This window comes from Panthera leo, chromosome E3, assembly GCF_018350215.1.
Source record: "Panthera leo isolate Ple1 chromosome E3, P.leo_Ple1_pat1.1, whole genome shotgun sequence".
NCBI lineage: Eukaryota > Metazoa > Chordata > Mammalia > Carnivora > Felidae > Panthera > Panthera leo.
In genome coordinates this window covers 26,074,786-26,099,504 of record NC_056694.1, presented here as the reverse complement: position 1 = coordinate 26,099,504, position 24,719 = coordinate 26,074,786, and the positions used below count along the sequence as shown (strand labels likewise).

The window sequence follows — 24,719 nt, the reverse complement described above, 5'->3', positions numbered from 1 at the left end:
CGACACAGGCGCCTTGCCCCTCACAATTATGGCATCGCGCACGACGCAGGGGAAATGCGTTCGCCCCTTACTATCATGGCACCACAGTAGCCCACCAGGAAGGGCGCGTGCCCATCAAAATCATGGCGCCATAGGGGCCCTCAGCCAAAGCACGCCCACCCCTCGTAATCATGGCGCCGCGGACAGCGCTCCGAAAGTATGTTCGCCCCTCACAATCGTGGCGTCGCAGTGCAGCGGCAGTGTGTCTGCCCATTGCAACAACGGTGCCGGCAAACGGCATAAGCATCGGTTTTTCGACACTGGCGCCCGCCCCCACAACTAAGTGCTGGCTGACGGCGTAATCTGGGCACTGAGGGCGGACGTTTGTTTTCACAATCATGGTGGCACAATTACGGCCTCTAGGATAGTGCCCCGGAAGTTTACCTGCCCTTCACAATCATGGCATCTGGGGAGGCGCTCTAGAAGTGTACGTACCCTCCGGAAGTGGTGGACGGGATGGGGGTGGGGAGACGTATGCCTGACCTTCACAATCATGGCGTCGCGGACCACTCAGCGGAAGTTTGCCTGCCCCTTAGGATCACGGTGCCCACAGCGTTGGCTCTTCGATGCTGGTTCCCGTCCCCACAACCGTTTTTGAGTGAGGGCATCTACCCTTCACAATCATGGCGTCACAGCACAACGGAAGTGCGTTTGCCACTCACGATCATGGCGCCGACGAAAGGCTAGCAGACGTGCGTTGGCCCTCATGATTATGGCGCCGACGAACTGCTCAGCGTGTCCGTCCGCCCCTCACAATCATGGCGCTCCCAAGGCTCAGCTCCTGAGCATCTGCCCCTTTCAATCATGGCGGCCAGAGCGGAGCGGGGCGGGGCGGAGCGGGGCGGGGCGGGGCGGGGCGGGGCGGGGCGGGGCGGGGTCTGGGAGGGAAAAACGGGCTGGCGGTCCTGGTGCAACTGCTCATGTGACCGGGAAGATGGCCGTCTTTCCCTGGTAAGGAAGAAGCGGTGGTTGGTTTGGGAGAGGGACTATATCTGCTGTCTCTGCGAGTGTGAGCTTGTGTGAGTCAACGGGAATTGCTCTCTTGGTGAGGTGCTGGTGGAGCCTCCCATTCCGTACCCGGTTGTTTTGACCGCAGAATCCCCGGCCGCTACCCTGGTCCACAAGAGGTCCCTGAGGCCCCACGGGTGGTTCCCTCCCGGCTACCCGTTCCTTGCACCTTTCACGCTCCCCTCTCCATTCACTCCCTAAAGAAAACTCAAGTTCCCCGGCTTCCTGTGTCCCAGGTTCTGGGGGCGCTGCGTGCAAAGAGTGGTGGAGTCAGCTCGGTCTGGACGATAGGGGACACCTAGCTGTTTCCAGTGCTACTCGGCTCACCTGGAGGACACTCGATTGCTTCTCTGTGAAATGGCTGCCCTTCGTCCCACTGTGTGCAGGGCTTCCCGCTGGGCACTGGGGATGCACAGTCTGCGGACGTACCCCTTGGCCTTAAGGAGTTAGTTTCGTGGAGCAGACACACCGAGTAGAAGGGTCATGAGATGTAATTTCACCTGGGCCTTGGGGAAGGCTTGAGAAAGGCAGACCCTTACATGGGTTTCGGAGAGTGAATAGGAGCTCAGAACAGGCGGGGACAGCGTGTGCCCTGGCTGACCGGCCGGGCAGGGCTCTTGTGGTTGGAGTAGCTGGGAGTGGCTCGTGCTGAGGGTCCCGCCGTGCTGTGTGTGCGGGAAGAAGTCAACAAGCTGTGATGGTTCTAGTGGGTTTATTTGGGAAATAGATGGGAGGTCTACCCTGCATCTCAGAAAGGGAGAGGAGGGTTTTTGTTTTTTTTTTTTTTTAATTTAAATCGAAGCTAATTAACACACAGCGTAGTAATGGTTTCAGGAGTAGAATTTAGTGATCACAGCAAGTGCCCTCCTAATGCCCATCAGCCAGTTAGCTCACCACCCCCCCAACACCCCTCCAATAACCCTCAGTTTGTTCTGAGTTTGAGTCTTTTCTGGTTTGCCTCCCTCTCTGTTTTTATCTTATTTTTGCTTTCCTTCCCCTGTGTTCATCTTCCCCTATGTTTTGTTTCTTAAATTCCACATATGAATGAAATCATATGATATTTGTCTTTCTCTGACTTATTTTGATTGGCATAATACATTCTAGTTCCATCCATGTTGTTGCAAATGGCAAGATTGCATTCTTTTTGATCTTTGAGTAATAGTCCACACACACACCCCCCACATCTTCTTTATCCATTCATCACTGTGGATGTGTGGGCACTTTCCATGATTTGGCTCTTGTTGATAGAACTGCTATAAACATTGGGGTGCATGTGCCTCTTCGAATCAGCCTTTTTGTATCCTTTGGATAAATATCTAGTAGTGCAATTGCTGGGTCGTAGGGTAGCTCTATTTTTAATTAAAAAATTTTTTCTTTTAATGTTTATTTGTTATTGAGAGACGGAGATAGACCATGAGCATGGGAGGGACAGAGAGAGGGGGAGACACAGAATCCAAAGCAGGCTTCTGTCTCCCAGCTGTCAGCACAGAGCCCGATGCGGGACTCGAACTCACAAACTGCAAGATACGACCTGATCCGAAGTCGGACACTTAACCGACTGAGCCACCCAGGTGCCCCTCTATTTTTAATTTTTTGAAGAACCTCCACACTGTTTTCCAGAGTGGTTGCACCAGCTTGCATTCCCACCAACTGTGCAAAAGTGTTCCCCTTTCTCTGCATCCTCGTCTACGTCCATTGTCTCCTGAGTTGTTCATTTTAGCCATTCTGGCAGGTGTGAGGTGGTAGGGAAATCACTTTCTGATCTTTCTTTCCAAATGTGGTTTCCCGTGAATGAGTAAGTGAGCAAATGAAAGAATATACAGCCTTAGACTCTTGAAATATTGACAGTTAAGCAGCTTCCTTCCAAAGGAAGGAATCCTCAAAACCCATTTTTCCTCAAAATCCATTTTTTAATCCTCAGAACCCATTTTTCAGATGAGGTCATGGAGGCAGACAGGTGAAGCAGTTAGTCTTTTTTTTAATGTTGGTTTATTTTTGAGAGAGAGCGAGCGCGCTCGTGAGCAGGGGAGGGGCAGAGTGGGGGAGGGCAGAGCGAGAGGGAGACATAGAATCCGAAGCAGGCTCCAGGCTCTGAACTGTCAGCACAGAGCATGACGCAGGGCTGAACCCACGAACCGTGAGATTATGACCTGAGCTGAAGTCGGACACTTAATCCACTGAGCCAGCCAGGCGCCCCTTTCCAAATTCTTGATACATTAAATCTGGATTGAATGCCACTGAGTTTCCTTGGATCTAGTGATTCGAAGCACCTTTTAGGGAATCATTAAGGTTTAAACACCAAGAACAATGAAAAACATCTGGCTTCAATTAACTTGTCTGCAATTTTCTGATCAGAAAACCCGGGGAGATGGTCTTTTAATCTCTGCTTCCCAGAACAGTTTTACCTGTGACAGTTTTACTTTAAATCACAAACAGAGGTGCCATATGCCTTTTAACTTGTAGGGTTTCCAAAGTTCCTAAGCTGACTGTGCTCTCGACATTCCTGTGGCAGCCCGTGTTCACCCTAAAGTCTCCCAAGACTTGTTGTTCTTCAAATTAAAAGAACTGCGTTTTAACCCTGGTCGTGCCTGGCATGGGGTTTGGCAGAAAGGAGGGGCAGTAGTAGTCTGTGGGATGAGTGAGGAAACAGAGAAGGTCTACAGAGGAGAAATGTGTTTCTGTCGCTAAATTTGACATTTACAGAGACGTGTGTGTGCGCACGCCAGGCACGGTGTTAAGTGTTGAATGTGCAGCATCCCATTTAATCCTCAAAACCCATTTTTCAGATGAGGTCATGGAGGCAGACAGGTGAAGCAGTTAGTTTCCTTAAAGTGGTACAGCCTTCAAGGAGCAGTGAGGTGTGGAGTCCAGAGGCTGTGATCCTAACCATTCCCAGCAGCTGGACCTCCCACCCATGCCCTGGGCTGCGGGGCTATAAATCACCCGAGGGAATTTGCTAATGTGCAGACCCTGATCTGTGGTATTTCCACACTCCCCTGGTGATGCCCTTGCAAAGTGATCTGTGAGCCACACTTTGAGTAGCCAGCGGCCAGGCCAGGAGTGGAGGTGGGAAATGTTGGCCTTTTCTTCTGTGGCAGCTGCCAAGGATGCACACGAGCCTTTGGAAGCTGGGATGATGGGGGATTTTTACCGGCTGCTGTGTTCTGAGGGGGAAAAAAAGCAAGGTAGGGATTTCTAGAAAATGCCCGCTGGGGGGCGCTGTTGGCCTTAGCAAAGACCTAGGCATTGACAACCATGCTTTTTAGCATCTCAAACGTTGGGTAAACCGGTGAGCCTGACCGGGAATTTGAGGGAATAATGGAAGAAGCGATAGAAAGATCAAAATATAGCTGTTTGATGTGGAATTTCGAAAGGGGTAAATGTTTCCTTTTTTTTTTTTTTTTTTACATTTCTCCAGAAACTATTTATTTTTTTCCCCAAGGAATTCCTTCCCTTCAAACTTGTAAAAAAACAAACAAACAAAAAACTATTTCAGGACGCCTGGGTGGCTCAGTAGGATAGGTGTCTGACCCTTGGCTTCTGCTCAGGCCATGATCTTGTGGTTGTGGGATCGAACCCCATGTTGGGCTCAGCACTGAATGTGGAGCTTGCTTGGGATTGTCTCTCTCTCTGCCCCTCCTCCCTCATCCAAATAAACAAATTATTTCAAAGCTTGGTTCTTTAAAAGAAAAACTAGACAAAGGTAGACAATTGCTTAAGGTTCTTAAGATGACCCATGGATGGTCTCCAGAGCTCCTTCCTGCATGAGAGTCAGGCTGCCTCGGTTTTTGTGTCCCTGTCACGTGCTGCTGTCCCCTCAACTCTAAGCCTCAGCTTCTCTGAAAAATGGGCGTAATGATAGCATCTTAGCATTAGGCAGTTGGTTAAACAAGGAAGTTCAGGGAAAGGGCTTGGCCTGGATCCTGCTGTACAGCAAGTCCATTGTAAACGAGAACTATTATTTGATTCTGTGTATCCAGTCACCCTGTTCTTGGGATACAGTCTTGCTCAGCTGTGGATTGATTTGTTAATGATTATTACAGGGATGAAAAACATTTGCAACTGAATTTCAGGTCCGGTTACATTTCTACTCATTCCACTAGATTAACCTTTCAGAGTTCTATTGATAAAGGTAAGAATGATCTGAAGAGAGAAAAAGTGTAATTTGATTTTTAGACTCCCTTATGGCCACTGATGACTGTTATTCCAGTTTCCTTATTCTTGGGGGGGGTGTCTTTATTTTATAAATCAGGGATTGGCTGGCAGCATATTAAAGGGAGTCGGGAGGTACTTGGGGGGAACTGAGTTGGTTAAGCGTCCAACTCTTTATTTCAGCTCAGGTCATGATCTCACAGATTGTGAATTCAAGCCCTGCATCAGGCTCTGCACTGACAGGGTGGAGCCTGTTTGGGATTCTCTCTCTCCCTCTCTCCTCCTCCCCTGCTCATGCTCAGTCGCTCTCTGTCTCTCAAAAAAAAAACAACCCAAAAAACCTTAAAAAAAATTAAAGGGAGTCAGGAAGAATATTTCATATTTTTGGAAGGGGAGGACTGGTATGCTTGGTAAATGTGACCCAGAGAGACCAGGCAATATATCGTGATAGGGGTTTTCCTTTCCAAAAAATAAAAAGTAGTGGGGTGCCTGGGTGGCTCAGTCGGTTGAGCATTCAACTCTTGATTTCAGCTCAGGTCATGATCCCAGGGTTGTGGGATCGAGCCCCATTTTGGGTTCCATGCTGAATGTCGAGCCTGCTCGAGATTCTCTGCCCCCTCCCCCACCAAAAGAGGTGAAAGCAGTAGTTCTTTAAAAAAATAAATAAAACATAAAAAGTAGAGATGAATTTGTATTGTTGACTGGCCTTCCTCCTTTCGTGCTCACAAAGCCATATTTATTTAGAAAGGGATAGAAGTCAAATGACCTGGGATCTCTGTTCTCTCATACTGAGTAGGTTTCTGGGTGGGTGGGCTCACCCATAAGGCTGACTGCAGGGTGTTAGTTGGATTTGGGGTTCCTTAAGTACTAGTGAAGGCACACAGCTGTGAGTAGGGCAGAGGGTGAATTCAGGGGACGCTCAGGCCGATGAACAAAGGGGACCAGCTTTATGCTCTTTGAGACCTAATTCTCCACGGGGTTTTTAAGGCTTTTTTTAATATTTATTTTTGAGAGAGAGAGAGAGAGCGCGTACACGTGAGTGGGGGAGAGGCAGAGAGAGAGAGAGAGGGAGACACAGAATCGGAAGCAGGCTCTAGGCTCCAAGCTGTCAGCACAGAGCCTGATGTGGGACTCAAACCCACGAACCCCGAGATCATGACCTGGGCCGAAGTTGAACACTCAACTGACTGAGCCACCCAGGCGCCCCAATTCTCCATGTTTTTAAATTGTTTCCCTTTTGATGAGCCGGAGAACAGTCAAGCTGCTCCCTGCAACACTTTGCCCAGAAACGTCCTCCTGCAAATACCCCGTTCCGTCGCATACAAGTTCTGCCGTCCACAGGACACCAGGGTGTGAGCACAGTCCGGGACGCCGCGTCCTGACTGGGATCGCCTCTCCGTGTCCAGTAGCACAGTCCCCGTTTCCATCTGCAGCCTTGCTGGTCTGGCCTAGGCCGTCTGTTCCACCAGCTTCTGTTTGCGACCCCTGGCGTCTTCTCCAGGACGGCTGAGGCTTTCTCTGCAGCTCTCCAAGCCCTCACCATCATCGCATCGCCCCTGACCGTCCACTCGGGGCGGTGGCTTTTCTCGCCGGTCTTGGAAAACTCTTCCAGCCTGTGCCCGTTCCAGTTCCAGACTCGCTTCCTCGTTTTTAGGTATTTGTTAAGGCAGCAGCCCCACTTCTCAGTCCGAGGCTTAGTCCGTTCGAGCTGCTGCTGTAAAAAAAAAAAAAAAAAAAAAAAGAAAAAGAAAAAAAAACCACAGATGCTGCAACTTACAACAAAAAATACTTGTTTCTCCTGGAGGCTGGACGTCTGGCCAGCCCGGTGAGGCGAGGCGCCTCCTGCTTTTCACCCAGTGCCTGCACTGCGTGTCTTCACGGGGCGGGGGCTCTCTGGGGTCCCGGTTATCATGCGGCTCCTCCCTTGAGACCTCATCACCTCCCAAAGGCGAGGTTAGGATTTCAGTCAGTGAATTTGGGGGGCTGGGGGGGGTGGGGACAAACATTCATACCATAGTGCCTCTTCTGTGCTGGTTGACCTGAGTTTTAATTCTACCTCTGTTTTATTTTACTCATTTTTTTATTTTAGATAGCAGGGGAGAGGGGCAGAGGGAGAGAGAGAGAGAATCTGAAGCAGGCTTAGCATGGGGCTCGACTCGGGGCTCAATCCCACAACCCAGGGATCATGACCTGAGCAGAAGTCAAGAGTTAGATGCAGACACTTAACCCCCTGAGCCACCCAGGTGCCCCCTACACGTATTTTAAATACTATGAGCTACTGTTTTTTGTAGTCACTAATCTCTTTATCCACACCTTTACCTTTTTTTTTTACTCTTTGATATGTATGCATAGCCTATACATATGTACATACGTGTATACACAGTGTGTATGCACATATATACATATGTATATAGTTTTTTGTTTTCAGCTGGGATTTTGTTTCTCTGTGTAGCTTTTTTTTATTTTCTATTTTTTTATTTTAATTTTTTTTACTACTTTCAGAATCACACTACAATTAAATGTGCTTCTACTTATTTTTTATTTTTTATTTTTTTCAATATATGAAGTTTATTGTCAAATTGGTTTCCATACAACACCCAGTGCTCATCCCAAAAGGTGCCCTCCTCAGTACCCATCACCCACCCTCCCCTCCCTCCCACCCCCCATCAACCCTCAGTTTGTTCTCAGTTTTTAAGAGTCTCTTATGCTTTGGCTCTCTCCCACTCTAACCTCTTTTTTTTTTCTTCCTTCCCCTCCCCCATGGGTTTCTGTTAAGTTTCTCAGTTTCCACATAAGATTGAAACCATATGGTATCTGTCTTTCTCTGTATGGCTTATTTCACTTAGCATCACACTCTCCAGTTCCATCCATGTTGCTACAAAGGGCCGTATTTCATTCTTTCTCATTGCCACGTAGTACTCCATTGTGTATATAAACCAGTTTTTTTATCCATTCATCAGTTGATGGACATTTAGGCTCTTTCCATCATTTGGCTATTGTTGAGAGTGCTGCTATAAACATTGGGGTACAAGTGCCCCTATGCATCCGTACTCCTGTATCCCTTGGGTCAATTCCTAGCAGTGCTATTGCTGGGTCATAGGGTAGGTCTATTTTTAATTTTTTGAGGAACCTCCACACTGTTTTCCAGAGTGGCTGCACCAGTTTGCATTTCCACCAACAGTGCAAGAGGGTTCCCATTTCTCCACATCCTCTCCAGCACCTATAGTCTCCTGATTTGTTCATTTTGGCCACTCTGACTGGCGTGAGGTGATATCTGAGTGTGGTTTTGATTTGTATTTCCCTGATGAGGAGCGACGTTGAGCATCTTTTCATGTGCCTGTTGGCCATCCGGATGTCTTCTTTAGAGAAGTGTCTATTCATGTTTTCTGCCCATTTCTTCACTGGGATTTTTGTTTTTCGGGTGTGGAGTTTGGTGAGGTCTTTATAAGATTTGACCGATATGTCATTTGCAAATATCTTTTCCCATTCCGTTGGTTGCCTTTTAGTTTTGTTGGTTGTTTCCTTTGCTGTGCAGAAGCTTTTTATCTTCATAAGGTCCCAGTAGTTCATTTTTGCTTTTAATTCCCTTGCCTTTGGGGATGTGTCAAGTAAGAAATTGCTACGGCTGAGGTTAGAGAGGTCTTTTCCTGCTTTCTCCTCTAGGGTTTTGATGGTTTCCTGTCTCACATTCAGGTCCTTTATCCATTTTGAGTTTATTTTTGTGAATGGTGTGAGCAAGTGGTCTAGTTTCAATCTTCTGCATGTTGCTGTCCAGTTCTCCCAGCACCATTTGTTAAAGAGACTGTCTTTTTTCCATTGGATATTCTTTCCTGCTTTGTCAAAGATGAGTTGGCCATACGTTTGTGGGTCTAGTTCTGGGGTTTCTATTCTATTCCATTGGTCTGTGTGTCTGTTTTTATGCCAATAACATGCTGTCTTGATGATGACAGCTTTGTAGTAGAGGCTAAAGTCTGGGATTGTGATGCCTCCTGCTTTGGTCTTCTTCAAAATTACTTTGGCTATTCGGGGCCTTTTGTGTTTCCATATGAATTTTAGAATTGCTTGTTCTAGCTTCGAGAAGAATGCTGGTGCAATTTTGATTGGGATTGCATTGAATGTGTAGATAGCTTTGGGTAGTATTGACATTTTGACAATATTTATTCTTCCAATCCGTGTAGCTTTTTTTTTAAGTGTAGTTCTGTACATGCTGTTGTTGGTTTTTCTTTAACGGGAAACTCTTTCCGTCATGACTGAAGGACCGTTTCACTAGGTGCAGGGTTTTTGTCTGGCAGTTAATTTCTTTGGTACTTCACTGGTACGATCCCTTTGTCTGCTGGCTCTCCTCTCTGCTGAGACAGTAATATAATCGTCACCCTTTGAAAATAAGGTGTCTTTATTCGTTCTAAGAAATCCTCTATTTTTAGCCATTTTACTATGAAGGCCCTAAGTATGGTTTTTGTTTTCTTTTTTGTGTGGGTCCTGCTTGGGGCATGCGTGTTTCTTGAATCTATAGCTTGAGGTCTTTAGTTTGGAACAATTCTATTTTGGTTTAAAAATTTTTTTTTTTTTTTTTTTTTAAAGTTTATTTACTTAGAGAGAAGGCATGTGTACAAGCAAGGGAGGGTCGGTGGGGGGGGGGGGTGGGTAGAGAGAGAGAACCCCAAGCAGGCTCCACACTGTTAGCTCAGAGCCTGATGCGGTACTCAAACCCACAAACTGAGAGATCATGACCTGAGCCAAAACCAGGTGTCAGAAGCTCAACCGACTGAGCCCCCCAGGCGCCCCTAGTTTGGAAGAATCTTAGCTGCCATCCCTTCACATACTGCTGCTGCCCATTCCTCTTCCCGTTTTTCTCTGCCCGTTCTGAGACCTTCCCTTCCGCCCTGAGGCCTTTCACACTGCTCTTCTTCCCATGTGTTTTCCTCTCGTGCCTCAGTGTGGATACTTTGTCCCCTTGTCTATCTCGTGATCCCTTCACAAGACCCATGAAATCGGGTGCTCTTTGTCTACTTCTCGCTCAGCTACTTTCTCTGGCTCCACAGCGTTCGTGAACTTGGTGGGGAGAGCAGGGCCGGCTTTCTCCCTCCCCCTGCACGCCCCTCTCTTCAGCTCCTCCTTGGGCGCTGGCTGTCGGGGGGAGAACAGTGTGTGGGGGAGAGTTGACCTCACTTCATCCAGTGCCCTTGGTTCTGGCGTCTGGCCTCACGGGTCCCGGATCCCTGGGTGGCATTGTGCACCTTCAAACTGAGTGTTAAAATTCTCTGCAGCGTTTCTTGGGCTCGGTAGAAATACTGTTGCGCCATGAGCCGCTGTAGCCCTGAGAAGGTCTGAGCAGATGGTTTGAATGTGTTCTGTATCTCCTTCAACTGATGGTGGCGGTCTGGGATTTGTCCGCCAGGCACTCCCGGGGGAGGAACTACAAGGCAGAGTTTGCGTCCTGCCGGCTGGAGGCTGTGCCACTGGAGTTTGGGGACTATCACCCGCTGAAGCCCATAACCGTAAGTTTTGTCACGAGGCCCTCTCTAACCTCTCTAACCTCTCACTCCTCAAAATGACAAGCCGGGTTCCTGGGTCTTTCCCACTTGCCGGCCGGAGCTGCTTTTGCACATTTCTATCGGCCACTTTGTTCCCAGGCCCTGGTTTTCGTGACGTTGACCTCACCCACCGTCATGTTCCTTGTGCCCTTGCTCACATTTGCGAGGTTGTCACGAGCGGGTGATGCCGTTGCTCCTGATGTGGGCGTATAAACGAAACCCCTTCTTAAGTTTGCCTGTCCTGAAGATGCTGTTCTGAATGGCGTCTTCATCTGTGTGAGTTATTTAAAAAGCAAAGTGAAAAGCAGGCCAGTGATATAGATGGTCCCTCTCTTCTGGGTTAGCACTGTTTCACCAGCAGATAATAGAAGCTGTGTGGCTGTCATCACGGGTGGGGGTGAGGGTGACAGACACATACCTTAGAATGCCCAGAGGCCATTGCATAAAGCAGGAGGTCACAGCTGGAGTGTCTGCCCTCCCCCTCCCCCCCAGGCCCTGTGGGCTTGTAGAGTCACGACTGAGACACCAGTGGGTCGTTTCCAATCTGAGAACTCACTCCCGTGGACACAGACCAGCCACATCAGCTCCAGGCTTCCATCCTGCAGCTTTCGTGACACGAGAGCGGGGAGTTTCTCTTTTCTGGTTCTGTGTCCCTCCCTGACCCAGGCTGGTGCCCCGGGGAAGGGAATGTGCTGACTGACTGGGTTGGGGTAGAACCCCTCCACCCCAACCAGGCCTGTAGGAGCCAAGAGTCGGGGAGGGCCACTTTCCCAAAGAAAACAACTGCCAAGCCTGGGAGAAGGAGGGACAGATGCCAGGCAGACAAAATGACAATTGTGTACCAATAGGAGGCCCTTTGCCAGATCATCCGGGGTTGGTGTCAGACCCTACAGGTTTAGGGCAAGCTCTTCAAAAAGACAGTCCTTGCTTCAGACACCCACTGCAGATTTGGGGGACCCCAGGCCACCCGCTGATCAACTGTCTGCAAATCCAGACCTCCCCTCAGGCTTGATAATGTGCTAGGAGAGCTCAGACAACTCAGAAGCCCTGTGTTTACAGTTTTATATGAAGGATACAAATGAGCAGCCAAATAAGAGACAGGTAGGTGAGGCCCAGGAACGTCCTGAAGACAGAGCTCTCTGCCCTCTGCCTATGGAACAGGTGTATCACCTCCCGGCACATGGTGCAGCCACCAGCCAGGAAGCTCCACTGAGCTTTGGTGTGTCCACACTTTGTGTTGGGGTTTCATTACACAGCGTGACGCAGTGATTCCTTGCCCACATGACTGGACCTGATCTCCAGCCTCCCTCCCCTAAGGTCAGGCTGATACCCCCTGACTGTGCTCACAGGAGTGGTCTTTCTCATGACCAGCCCCCATGCTGGTCTTGTTACCATCAAGTCATGTGTGACTGAGGGGCGTGTGAATGACAGACACTCCAAGGACCAGACCCTCCTTTCCCAGAACCAGGACAAAGGCTGGTCAAGTTCTCTTTTATCCAGCCCTTTCTTTCATTCTATCACATCCTGTCCTCTCTGAAGACGGGTTTTCTCTGCCTTCCTGTGGATATGTCCAGAGTGTCCATTACTTCCCTCAGCCCCTGGGTTTTCAGAGCTTCTTTGTTTAAGGAGGAGAGTGGAGCCCAGCCAGCCCTTCTGGATTTTGTGCTGCATTTTCAGCAGAAACACTGGTTGGATCTTCTTGGCTCAGGGGTTCACCCCTGATCTGGTCATCTGAAGTCAGAAAGAGTTGGGGGCCAGTGGAACAAAAACATGGCTTCACACCCTGACACCCCACCTGTCCCTCAGTGCTCAGCAGGATGTGGCATTCGAAGTTCTTCGAAAAGGAAGGAGATCGTGTTAAGTCGCAGCTTCCGATGCAGTAGATCCAAGGTGGAGCTCCAGAGTCCGTGTTTTTTGACGAGCTCCATGTGATGTGGCTGCTGCTTGTCTGGGGACCTGCTTTGTGTAAGAGGGCCCTACCAGGGTGCAGTTCGATCCCACCTTCTAATCCCTTCCTCCATAGCTGGGATTTTGAGTCCTCTCAGTTTGTCACAAAATGTAAGTGTCCCTGCCACAAAGCAATGGTCAGTTCAACTAAGGGAACGAGGGAAAACGCATTGAGTGTTGGGGGAAGGTCATAGGAGATTCCCGCTTTACCTGCTCGGGTTTTCCCCACAGGTCACAGAGTCCAAGACCAAGAAAGTGAGCCGGAAAGGCAGCACTTCCTCCACGTCCTCCTCGTCTTCCAGCTCTGTGGTGGACCCACTGAGCAGCGTGCTGGATGGGACAGACCCCCTCTCCATGTTCGCGGCCACGGCTGACCCTGCAGCCCCGGTAACACTCCCTGCTCGTGGTCAGTCCTGTGGGGGCAGGGCTGGCCGCTTTTCTTTTTGTTTAAAAAAAAAAATTTCTTTTTTTTTTTTTAACATCTATTCATTTTGAGAGACAGAGCACAAGTGGGGGTGGGGCAGAGAGAGAGGGAGACACAGAATCTGAAGCAGGCTCTAGGCTCCGAGCTATCACCACAGAGCTGGATGCGGGGCTTGAACTCAAGAGCTGTGAGATCATGACCTGAGCCGAAGTCGGTTGCTTAACTGACTGAGCCTCCCAGGGTGCCCTCACTTTTTTGTTTCTAAATGGCACAGATCCCACATTGTCGTTGCGACAGTTTTCAGGATCCAGACACCCACAGGGTCCCCCTTACAGAGCCCTCCTCTCCCCACCCCCCCCACCCCCCTCTGTGAGAGGCTAGTGCGGATCTTGGAAGTTTCTTCTTTTCTTTATTAAAGCATTTTAAAATTCATTCTTGATTTTAATTTCACCCTTTATTATCCTTTTTTTTTTTTTCATTTATTTTTATGTAATTCTGTAAGCAAACCGCTGATTTCTCACGTAGAAGAGTTAAACGCTGGGCTAGGCAATGTGTGTTTAAGGTTTTGATGGCTACTCCCAAATCATTCTCCAAAAAGGCTTCACCATTTATACCACCCCCAGCAGAACTTCAGAGTGTCTGTTGTCCTGCATCCTTGCCAGCTGGGACATTACCAGTCATTGTAACTTCACCATTTTGGTGGCTGAAAGATGATCGTTTGCCTTTCCTTGATTCTCAGTGAGCCTGAGTGTCTTTTGATCTGTTTATTGGCCCTTTGGGGTGAATTGGCCTGAAAAAGTGTTATCTAGTAAACCTTTAGACTTATTTTATTCTGCACTGGGGGACTGTCTGCCTTTGCTTATACTTCCTTTTCTTTAGCTTTTCTTTAAGTTTATCCATTTATTTTGAGGGAGAGAAGGAGAGAGAGAGGGAGATAGAATGCCAGGCTGGCTCTGCACCGTAAACGCAGAGCCTGATGTGGGACCTGAACCCAGAACTCTGGGGTCATGACCTGAGCCGAAACCAAGAGTCAGACGCTTAACCAACTGAGCCACCCAGGCGCCCCTTTTCTTTAGCTTTATCAGATAAAATCGACAGAGGAAATTGTGAGACTTTTAAAGTGTCAGCGTAATGACCTGGTACTTGTATGCACCTGTGAAACCATTCCCCCCATTGAGTTACTACACCCGTCATTTCACGTATTTACATTTTTTTAATTTGATGAGAACATTTAAGTTCTGCTTTCCTAGCACATAATCAGTTTTACCCTGCCATGTTATCAACTATTGCGTTTGCTTGTAGTTTTTGTTTGTTTTTATTTTGAGAGGGAGAGAGCAAGCAGGAGAGGGTCAGAGAGAGAAGGAGAGACAGAATCCCAAGCAGGCTCTGTGCTGTCAGCACAGAGTCTGATGTGGGGGCTCAAACTCACGAACCAGGAGATCATGACCTGAACTGAGATGAAGAGTCAGACCTTAACTGAGCCACCCAGGCGCCCCTATACTTAGTGGTTTTTAAAAAATTTTTTTAACGTTTTATTTATTTTTGAGAGAGAGAGAGTGAGGGAGGGGCATAGAGAGAGAGGGAGACACAGAATCTGAAGCAGCTCCAGGCTCTGAGCTGTCAGTACAGAGCCCAACACGGGGCTCAGACTCTAGAACCATGAGATCATGACCTGAGCTGAAGTCAGATGCTTAACTGAGCCACCCTGGTGTCCCTATACTTTCTTTTTAAAGATGAAAAGGATACTGCTGCTGAGAGCTTGTCTTGCCTTTCCATAGGACAGCTCTAGAAAGAGACGAGACCGAGATGAGAACTCCATCGTAGGATCAGACTTTGAGCCCTGGGCCAGCAAACGAGGAGAAATCCTTGCCCGGTACACGACCACAGAGAAGCTGTCTATCGTGAGTACCAGCGCACTCTTCTCCCAGGGCCTGCTTCCCATCTGGTAGGGATTTCTTTTTGTTAGGATTCTGCCCCCAGGTGCCTGTACAGGATCTCCCCACCCCCCACACCAAACAATTCTCTGACACCAGCTGGGTGTCCTGCAGGTCAACTCAGTTCTGACACCCAGATCCCTGGAGCTCATGTCCATTCCTGCAAGTCAGGCGCCTAGTCCCTCAACCTTCTCTCCCACTTCACAGTCCTCTGTGAGTCCATGTTGTCACCTGTGCTTCTGACCGTCTGGCTGTGCGTCAGACTCCCATGATCCCCTCCTTGGGTTCGGTCAATTTGCTAAGTGGCTCACAGAACTCAGGAAACCCGTTTACTCACGAGATTACAAGGATATTAAAGGCTGCAAATCAACATCCACTTGAAGAGAGACAGAGAGCGAGGTTCTAAACAGAAGACCTTCTGTCCCCTTGGGGTTTGGGGTCCTACCGGATGGCATGGACATTCTGTCTCACCAGTCAGGAAGCTCTCTGAACCCAGTCCTTTTAGGTTCTTAGGGAGGCCTTAATAAATAGACGTGATTGATTCAATCTTCAGCCCCCCTCTCCCCTCCCTGGAGGTCAGGAGTGGCACTGAAGGTTCCAGCCCTGCAATCAAATGTTTGTTTCCCCTGGAAACCAGTCCCCATCCTTAGGTGTGTCCAGAAGTCACTTGATTAACTTAACAAAGTCTCCTTGACCACTCTGAGGGCTTAAGACATTCCAAGGGTAGTAGGAGCTTCTGGGCCAGGAACAGGATCAAGATGCAATATGTATTTCTTATAAATCACAATATCACAGCTAATGTTGCCCAACTCCTGGGCTCTGTGAGTTTGGCTCATTATGTCCATGTTAGTTGGGAGCAAATGTGCTGGTTGGTTTCTCAAAAAAATGTGTTAAGAATCCAGGATCTGGCACCGTTCAGAGAAAGAATCGGAGCCCATCTCTGGGGAGGTTTGAGTTGGGAAGTGAGGAGACTGACGCCCCAAAGAAGGTTTACTTCTTCCTGTGGCTCCAGTTTTCTTCCATGGCCTCAAGTTCACCGGGTGGCCTCTGGACCAAGTCGTTGGCTTGTGCCTGGGGATGTGAGGGAGATGAGGCCGACGATGTGTGGGGGCAGGTTGCTCACGTGATGAAAGGCTCTGAGCTGAGCCAGTCAGGGAGAGCAGGGGAATGCCTGGGTTACTGAGGACGAGATCTGGGAGCTTCTGACCCAAGCCCTCCCTGATGACGTGATGACGTATGCCACAGTGACGTTCCTCTCTTGGCACTGAAAGGAAGTGGAGAGGTGGGTAGTTCAGGCTGGTGTGGCGGCTCCAGAGTCATCAGGGGTCTGGCTCTTCCTGTCCTGCTGCCCTGCTGTGTTCAGGGTCGCCTCATGTCCAAGTTGTTGGAGGAGGAAAAGGGAAAGTAGAATGCACCCTCGCTCATATAAGGACCCCTCCCAGTGTCCCCATCCACACACCCAGCCACATTTGTCCTCCCAGTGTCCCCACCCACACACCCGAATTTGTCTTGAAGGTCGTCATGGGCCATATGCAGATGGAGGGGATGCTGGGAAATGCGACAAATGTGCCCATCAGAAATCCGGGCTGTGAGTACGGAGGAAGGGGTGAACTCGGGGGGCAACCAGGAAGGCTCTGTGACGACGCCTCTCCCCACTTCCTCTCAGGGTTTGCGCTAGGTGAGCAGTGTGCAGGCAGAGTTGCTGGACCGGTAGTTTGGTTCTGATTTTCTGAATGCACGGAGTTAATTTAGAGCAGTGATTTTGCAGCCAGGAGTAATTTTACCCCCCAGCGGACACATGGCAATGTCTGGAGGCAGTGTTGGTTGTTGCACTGTGGAGGCGTTGCTGGCAATCTAGTGGGTAGAGAGCAGGCGCTGCTAACACCCTCCATGTACAGGACCGTCCCCACGCAACCGGGTTTCCCTGCCCGTAACATCAGTAGTGCCCAGATTGTGAAGCCCTGACGTAGAGTAAGCTAACTGCTACCTCCTGACGCCGTTGTCCTCAAAATTTTGCTCTTTGTTGGCTCACTTTGAGTGTCCTGAGCTGAGTGGAAATTTGAATCTTCGGTAGTTTTTGGTGAGCTGTGTTTTCCTCCTTTGATGAAATAATTGTTTTGCATTTGTATAAGTAAGTAGCTTTGCTGGAAAATAACAGATCATGTGGCCTTAGTGTAACTTGAATATTTAAGTATCTTACAAGTTTTTTTTTGTCATAGAAACGGTATTAAGTTTTAAAAAATACTAACAAATTGTTACTTGCCTCTGCAGAATCTGTTTATGGGATCTGAAAAAGGTGAGTTTGGGTTGTTGTTACTCTTGATGGGGAATTGGCTCATTACCTTTAGTATAAAAAAGTTTGCAGTATCCACACTGGTGTTTAATTCCATTAAAGCTGTTACTTCCTAGATTGTGTACAGACTTAGCAGAACTGAAATACATACTCATGTGATGAATGGGGGGAAAAAAGACAAAAGTTATTAAAAGTACAACATGAGCTCACTGTTTGAATTTAGACAGAGCAGTAGCATCTGCTCCCCGTCCCCTCCTCAGCAGCTGTAGAATGGTTAAAATTCTCCTTTTTAGAGATCCTTTACTTTGCTTTAAGTCTTTATCCCTTGTGAGAAGGCAGACAGGCTAGGGATGGGAGCCACAGTCTTACCGGCCACGGGTCCCTGAACACGGCAACACGGCAGTGCTGTTTCTTCAGCCTGGATACACGGTCAGAGGCTCTGACCAGCGTGCCTCAGACTAGCTGTGCAACTTTTATAGACATAAAGACCATGGGGCCCTGTTCCACTTGTTGAATGTATCTTGAGGAATGGGACCCAGGAATTGGTGTTTTTTTTGTTTTGTTTTGTTTTGAGGCTCCTAGGCGATTCTGAGGCAATGGACACAGCTCAGCTACCCACGGGGTACAGATGAGCATAGCTGTGGTTTACGTGCAAATCACGAGTATGGCAGCTGCGACTCTCCCCCGTTGTCTGCAGGTGGGGGCAGCACCTGAGTAATCAAGAGAGTGGGAGCACCTTGTGAGGGCCATAACTTTGACCCCAAACCGTGAAAAAGTAAATCCTACTGTTGCATAGCCACCAGTTTGGAGAGATCAGAAAGATGGACGAGATGGCTTGCTGGTGGGAACGTAGAGCAGCAGGAAGGCTTATGTTGCCAGTAGGAGGTTAAAACGATAAAACCACTGTGTAAAGAGCACTTTCGCGTTATCTGTTAAAATTGAAGTTGGGCCAACCCTTGGACCCGACAATTCTACTAGGATATACTCTAGATCAGAAATTAGCAAACTACATCCTGCAGGGCAAGATCTGGCCCCCTGTTTAAGTTTGGAAGTAAAGTTTTATTGGAACACAGCCATGCCAGTCTGTTTACATATTGTTTGTGGTTGCTTTTGTGCTGTGATGACAGAGTTGAGTAGGTGTGAGAGAAACCACGTGACTCACAAAACCTAAAATATTTATGAAGTTTATTTTGAGAGCGAGCATGGGTATGAATAATTGGGGGAGGGGCAGAGAGAGGGAGAGAGAGAATCCCGAGCAAGTTCTGTGCTGTCAGCACAGAGCCGGACACGGGGCTCAGTCTCGTGAATTGTGACATCATGACCTGAGCCGATATCCAGAGTCTGATGGTTAACCAACTGAGCCACCCAGGTACCCCATAAATGTAAAATATTTCTATCTGACCCTTTAGGGAAAGTGTTTTTCCAGCTCTACCCAAATCCATGTTTTTTTGTTTGTTTGTTTGTTTTGAGATAGAATGTGGGTGGGGGAGGGGCAGAAAGAGAGGGAGACACAGAATCTGAAGCAGGCTCTAGGCTCTGAGCTGTCAGCATAGAGCCCGAGGCGGGGCTCAAACTCACAAGCTGTGAGATCATGACCTGAGCTGAAGTCGGATGCCCAACTGACTGAACCACCCAGGCGTCCCCTTGTTTTTCTTAAAGTGTGGTCCAAGGGCCAGCTGCATTAGTAAGGCAGAGTCCCAGGCCCTGCCAGGCCTACTAAAAATCAGCCTCTGTGTGTTAATTCATCTGTAAGTGACTCCTCTGAAAGTTTGAGAAGCGCTGCCCGCTGCCCTGAAGAAATGTATGTGTATACAAACCAGAAAACACAAATGTTCACAGCAGCATTATTTACTGTAGCCCCAAATAGGAAACAACCCAGACATCCATCAACAGAATAAGAAGTACATTGTGCTGTATTAACCCAGTGGAAAATAATAAACAGGGAAACAGCTCTGTGCAACAACAAGGGTAAAATTCATGAACTAAAGATAATGGTTAACAAAAGAAGTAAGACGGTGTATGAGCAAGGTGGTGGTTACAAAGGTTATGATTATCTGTTAAAATGTACATATGTGCACTTTCTCTACATATTTCAAAATAAGAGGAAAAGTGGAAATGAGGTAAAAAAACAAAAACAGAAACCAGTACTGGGAAACTTAGTTGTTTTTTTAGCAAATAAATAACTGTGCCTTGCTCTCAGCTGATCCCTGACAAATCAGTGAGTTCGCAACAGATCTGAGACGCTAGTGCCTTAAAAGAATGAACTTTCATTCCTGAGTTTGGTGGGTGGGAGCAGGGGGACCTCAGAGCTAGAACAGAAGCCCCTTTCAGATGGGGACAAGGTTCTGAGATAAGAGTCACTGGAGAGCCAGCTGGACAGATAGCCTCGCCCTGTGGTTGGCCCACAGCCCGGAGGGTGTCCCTTCATCTCTGACAGGTGATGGAAGGAGGCGTGGCCAGCCCTGTTTTCTTGAAGAGAGGGCTTTGAAGCCCTCGTGCTGGGCACACAGTGACGTGGTTGTAGTGGTATCAGAGTGCTTCGGTCCTGCACTGAGTGCGAGCCTGAGAGGGCCTTTTTGTTGGTAGAAAACAATCACATGATGGGTTTTTGGCATCCCCTCTGGACTGCCTTTCTTTAGCAAGCGAGTGAGGCAGGGAAAAGTTTGTAATACCGAATGGAGTGGAACCATGGAGGCTGGCCCCACCGAGCTAGGGGGGGCAGCTTTTAAACAAAAATGTTTCCGGTGGAACTTTGGTTATGTAAGGACGTTGTTTTCAAAATCGTGGCGTTGTCTGTAATGAAATTGTTCCCTGGCCTCTTTATTCACAACGAAGCGTAGAGTGAAAGATGCCTTTCCCTGGGGGGGAGTTGGTGTCTGAGAAATCCATTCTGTGTGACATGAATCTATTCTGTTTAGGCAAAGCGACCACCACGTCCGCCATGTCGGAGAAGGTTCGGACCAGGCTGGAGGAGCTGGATGACTTTGAGGAGGTGAGCAAGTCATTTGCTGAGCACAGGGAGGATCATGCTTTCGTTCCTTCTTCCAAGTGAGATTCGTCTTGGTGGCTGCTCTTTGATTAATTCCCAAGCCGCACATTGTGCTCGTTCCTCCTGAGGCACCAGCTGATCAGGGAAAGGTGCCAGCCGTGCGGTTGGCCACGCTCACAGGAGTTGCCGTGGGCTGGTTTTCTGAAGGCGTCTTCTCACTGTGATGCCTGAGCAAACCCAGATCGTGTAGGGAGACAGGATTTGACGTAAAATCCAGCGGGAGCCATCTCCTAGGGAAGCCGCCTTGCATAGATAAGGGTCCTACCTTGTGCAGAAGCTGCACACCGCTGCTCTGCTGGCTTGCTGTGGCCCCCAGGAGTCATTCAAAAAATACGCTTTTAAAAAACATGACTCACTTGCCAACTCTTAAAAATGGGTAAGTTTCACATATAAGTCAGATTTTTTTTTGTTTTTAATTCCACCTGATAATTGTGAGTCCACCTTCCTGCAGTTAACCAGGGCACGCGCCATCCAGGGTACACAGTCCTCCCTTTCCCGATTGACTCATAAACACTACTAGCCTGGCCCCTGGAGGCAGGTGGGTTTGCGTCTTCTGGGATGGCGTTTAGAGAGGCAGCATAACATCGCGAGTAAGACAGACTCTGGAGCCAGACTGCCTGAGTTTGAATCTCAGCTCTACCATGTGGCAGTTCTGTGATTTGGGGCAAGGTGCTTAACAGCTCTGTGCCTGAGTTTACTTATCTGTAGAATGGGGATGCTGCATAGTACCTGCTTCTTAGAGTTGTAACTTAATGTATCTCAAGTGTCTAGACCAACAGCCAGCACATATGGGATGCGCTCTGCACGAGTTATTTGGTGTCCCCACCAGCCCAACCTGAGTCTAGAGGCTGTAGCTCAACTGCTTATTAGTAGAGTGCCCTTGGGCGTTCCCCCTTCCTATATCCGCTTCCCTGATTGTAACATGGGGATAAAGAACATAGGTGTGTGGATCCAGTGCTGATGCTTTGAAATCCACAGAGGGCCGTGTGATGGCAGTTGCCATCGCGGGGTCCTGCCTCTTGGCCCTTGGTTCAGGGTCCTTCCGGCTCTGAGACCAGAGTTTGGTGCCCAGCAAAGTCTGTTAGTCCACATCTATTCCTCAATTCGGAAAGGACACGTTTTGAATTAGGGCGACCGGGAGCCTCAGTCTTCATATCCTCAGCCAACCTTGGCTGGTACGAATGGACTTGCTGAGCATTTTCACCAAAGCTCTTCCATCTGAATGTCACTTGAGCTGGCTTAAGTTGCAAATGGGGACTCTGTTGCAGGATACGGGGGCACTACCCTGAACCCAAGGGCACAGCAGCCTGGAACCAAGAGCTAAAGAATCGCCCAGACGGCTACCAACTGTCCTCTGCCTCTCTCTTTTCCATGGAGCCTCTTGTCACTGCCTCTCTGGTTCTCTATTTTATTTTTCCCCCTGCAGGTGGATTTTCTTGCTTCTCCGTGCTCATAGCAGCAGATGGCTGCCCCATGGCTTCCAAGCAAACATGGTTTATCAGTCAGGGCAAGGCTAGGTGATACTGCGGTAACAAGTGAACCTCCATATCTCAGTGGCCTAATGTAACACAAGTTTATTTCTTCCTCACATTACTCATCCTGTGAAGGCGACAGACTCGCCATCATCATGTAATGCTGCCATCTCAACAGAATGTTCCCAGGTTCATCACAGTAGAGCTGAAAAAGGGTCACTTTTCACTGCCTCAGCCCAGAAGGGACACAGGCAGCTGTGCTCATGGCCCATTCGCCCAAGTTAGTCACGGAGCTCCTCCTACTGCCGAGGGATAAGGAGGACCCTGTCTCCTAGTTCAAGTGACCAGTTGGGATCAGTCCAAATTTCCTGAACATCCTACATGTATTTCCTTAGTAAAGAGTTCTTGGGATTCCAGGGAAGATTGATAGAAAAGAGATTTGGTTCCTGGTCTCATGTGGGTTAGGACGACCCTCACTCCTGTGAACTTTGTAAATAGCATCTTAACAGTAGCCGAGGATTAATGAGCAGGTACCACGTGCCAAAGGCTGTGTTAAGTCTTTATGTTTATTTTTAATTCATCCTTGGGATGGTCTACCTTTCTTCTGCCAGAGCTTTCTTTTTTTTTCTTTTCTTTTTTTTTTTTTTAATGAATGCCAGTATTTTTTTTTTTAAATGCTTATTTAATGTGTGGGTGCACAACTTGGGGAGGAGCACAGAGAGAGGGGGAGACAATCCCAGGCAGGCTCCACCATATGTCAGCACAGAACCTGATGAGGGGCTTGATCCCACGACCCTGGGATCATGACCTGAGTCAAAATCAAGAGTTAGACGTTCAGCTGACTGACTGAGGTACCCAGGTGACCTCACCACAGCTTTTTGATATGGTCTCCTTTCTGCCCTGAAGGCACTCTCCCTGGTCTAGGTAAAGCCCCTGCCCTCCACTTTCCACATTGTCCGATAAAACCCACACACCATGGAGCATCTGTCCCATGTATCACTTCCTCCAGGAAACCATTCTTGACCACCTGTCTAGAGGCCATTCCTTTGTTACCATATTTCTTCCTTTCTGAGAGAAAGCCTTTCCCCCACATTTGACTATCCTTGAAACTGAGCTGTGTTTGTTATTGATGCATGTCCGTGACGGGTATTTTTTTCTTCCTTGGTAGTACACCAAGAATTGTGCTTGTTATAATTGGCACCTCAGATTCAGTGAACTATGCTATAGGTCTGCATAGAATTGTTTCCTCTGGAGCCTTTACCTCAGTTTTCATTAATATCCATCTCATCCTTTGTACATTAAACTCTGTTAGCATAGAAATAATGTCTTTTTGCTCACCTTTGTATCTCGAGCATTTGGTGGCCCATGGCTGGTCCACGGTAGGTCCCAGTGAGTATTAAATAAGGTGGTGGATCCTGTTGTCCTGGTATAGATGAGGCTCTGGGAGGAGAGCTGCTCACCCAGAATCACATGGCCAGTGAGTGGGTGAACAAGGGGGTTGACTTAGGTCTGACTTGCTCCAAGGCCCATCTCACTGCCTGCACTCTGTCCGTCTTTGCAGAAAACTCAGAGGGCCTCTTCCGTCACAGGACAATACTATCAGTCCTGGGGGGTTGTGAGGAAAACTTAGATACTGAAGCTCAGTCAATACTCAGTATTATTCATGGGGTTGGTGACCAAATAATGTTTTTCCTTTTGTGTCAACACCTTCCTACTTTCTGCCCACAGGGATCCCAGAAGGAACTGTTGAACTTGACTCAACAGGATTATGTGAACCGCATTGAGGAGCTCAACCAGTCTCTGAAGGATGCATGGGCCTCGGACCAGAAAGTGAAGGCTCTAAAAATAGTCATCCAGGTCAGGTCTAGTGATTTTTTTTTTTTTCTTTTTCCCCCAGAATTTCCTATGTAAAACTTCTTTTGTAGATAATTAGGGTTTTTCAGAGGCCTGCCTTCAGAGTCTTACCCTACTTTTTTTAACCTGTTCCATTTTCACATACTTATTGTGAAAGGCCATGATTATGAATGTTTTATTGAGGGCCACCATGTACACCTGCACGGGTTGTATACTGCACAATTCCAGGACATTCAGCTTGGATTACAGAATTAATGATTCCCTCTGGATTGTGCAGTTCAGTGGCCTTGGTACATCTGCTGACACAAATTACAATTTGTACAGACTAAAGATTGACCAACTATCTTGGGTTTCCTTGATCAGATTTCCTTTGTATCTTTGGGATTAATGGTTGTGTGTCACTGATATATGCATTTCTGGCTCATTCTACATAATCACGTGACAAAACATGTTCACAGTGTTAGGAGACGTACATTTGTTGAACCCTTTGTTGATGAATTTGTTGATTCATGACAACTCTTGGATCACAAGATCAAATTCTGTAAGGAAAATAGCTTATTCTGTTTCTTGACCCTTCAGATCATCTTGTCATGGCAAGACATGCTGAGAAATACACTGTAAAAGGACTAATGTGTGCATTATGTTTCAGAGCAGAGTTCACAAAGAATTTCTGAACAGCCATTTTAGTTCAAAAGGATAATTCTGTTCTTGGTCAACGTCATGGCAATATAAAAAAGAGAGAAAAGGAAAAAACATATCTTGGCTATGTGACCTTTGTTTTCTCCTCTAGAGTCTTTACACTGAGTGCTTGAAATCTTTAAAGGTGACACTTTGTGTGGCAGGTGGTTTTGTGTGTATGTGCGTTTCAAGACCGGCAAACCTGGGCTCATTTCCCTGCAGTCACTGTTGTTAGTTTACAAAGTAAATACTCCCAAAGAAGAGTCCTCTCATCCTGGATGCACATGATGGGGGTTGCTTGCTGAGTGGCTCAAGTAAGAAAATATCTAAACTAA

The 24,719-nt window shown here is 48.0% G+C and overlaps 1 protein-coding gene across 6 annotated transcripts in view; it reads left to right on the top strand.

Annotated features, from left to right (window-relative positions):
- The first annotated feature begins 380 nt into the window (after positions 1-380).
- Positions 381-24,719, top strand: part of VPS35L (VPS35 endosomal protein sorting factor like) — a 118,088-nt gene continuing 93,749 nt past the window's right edge. The window contains exons 1-9 of one of the 6 annotated variants that reach the window (XM_042922493.1): positions 381-466; positions 576-684; positions 10,598-10,697; positions 12,540-12,698; positions 12,912-13,067; positions 14,883-15,005; positions 17,310-17,334; positions 20,250-20,323; positions 23,581-23,709. In XM_042922493.1, the coding sequence (XP_042778427.1) occupies positions 13,035-13,067; positions 14,883-15,005; positions 17,310-17,334; positions 20,250-20,323; positions 23,581-23,709 (384 nt within the window). In that variant the 5' untranslated portion in view covers positions 381-466; positions 576-684; positions 10,598-10,697; positions 12,540-12,698; positions 12,912-13,034. The other 5 variants (XM_042922492.1, XM_042922491.1, XM_042922494.1 and 2 more) reach the window with 5 other exon arrangements.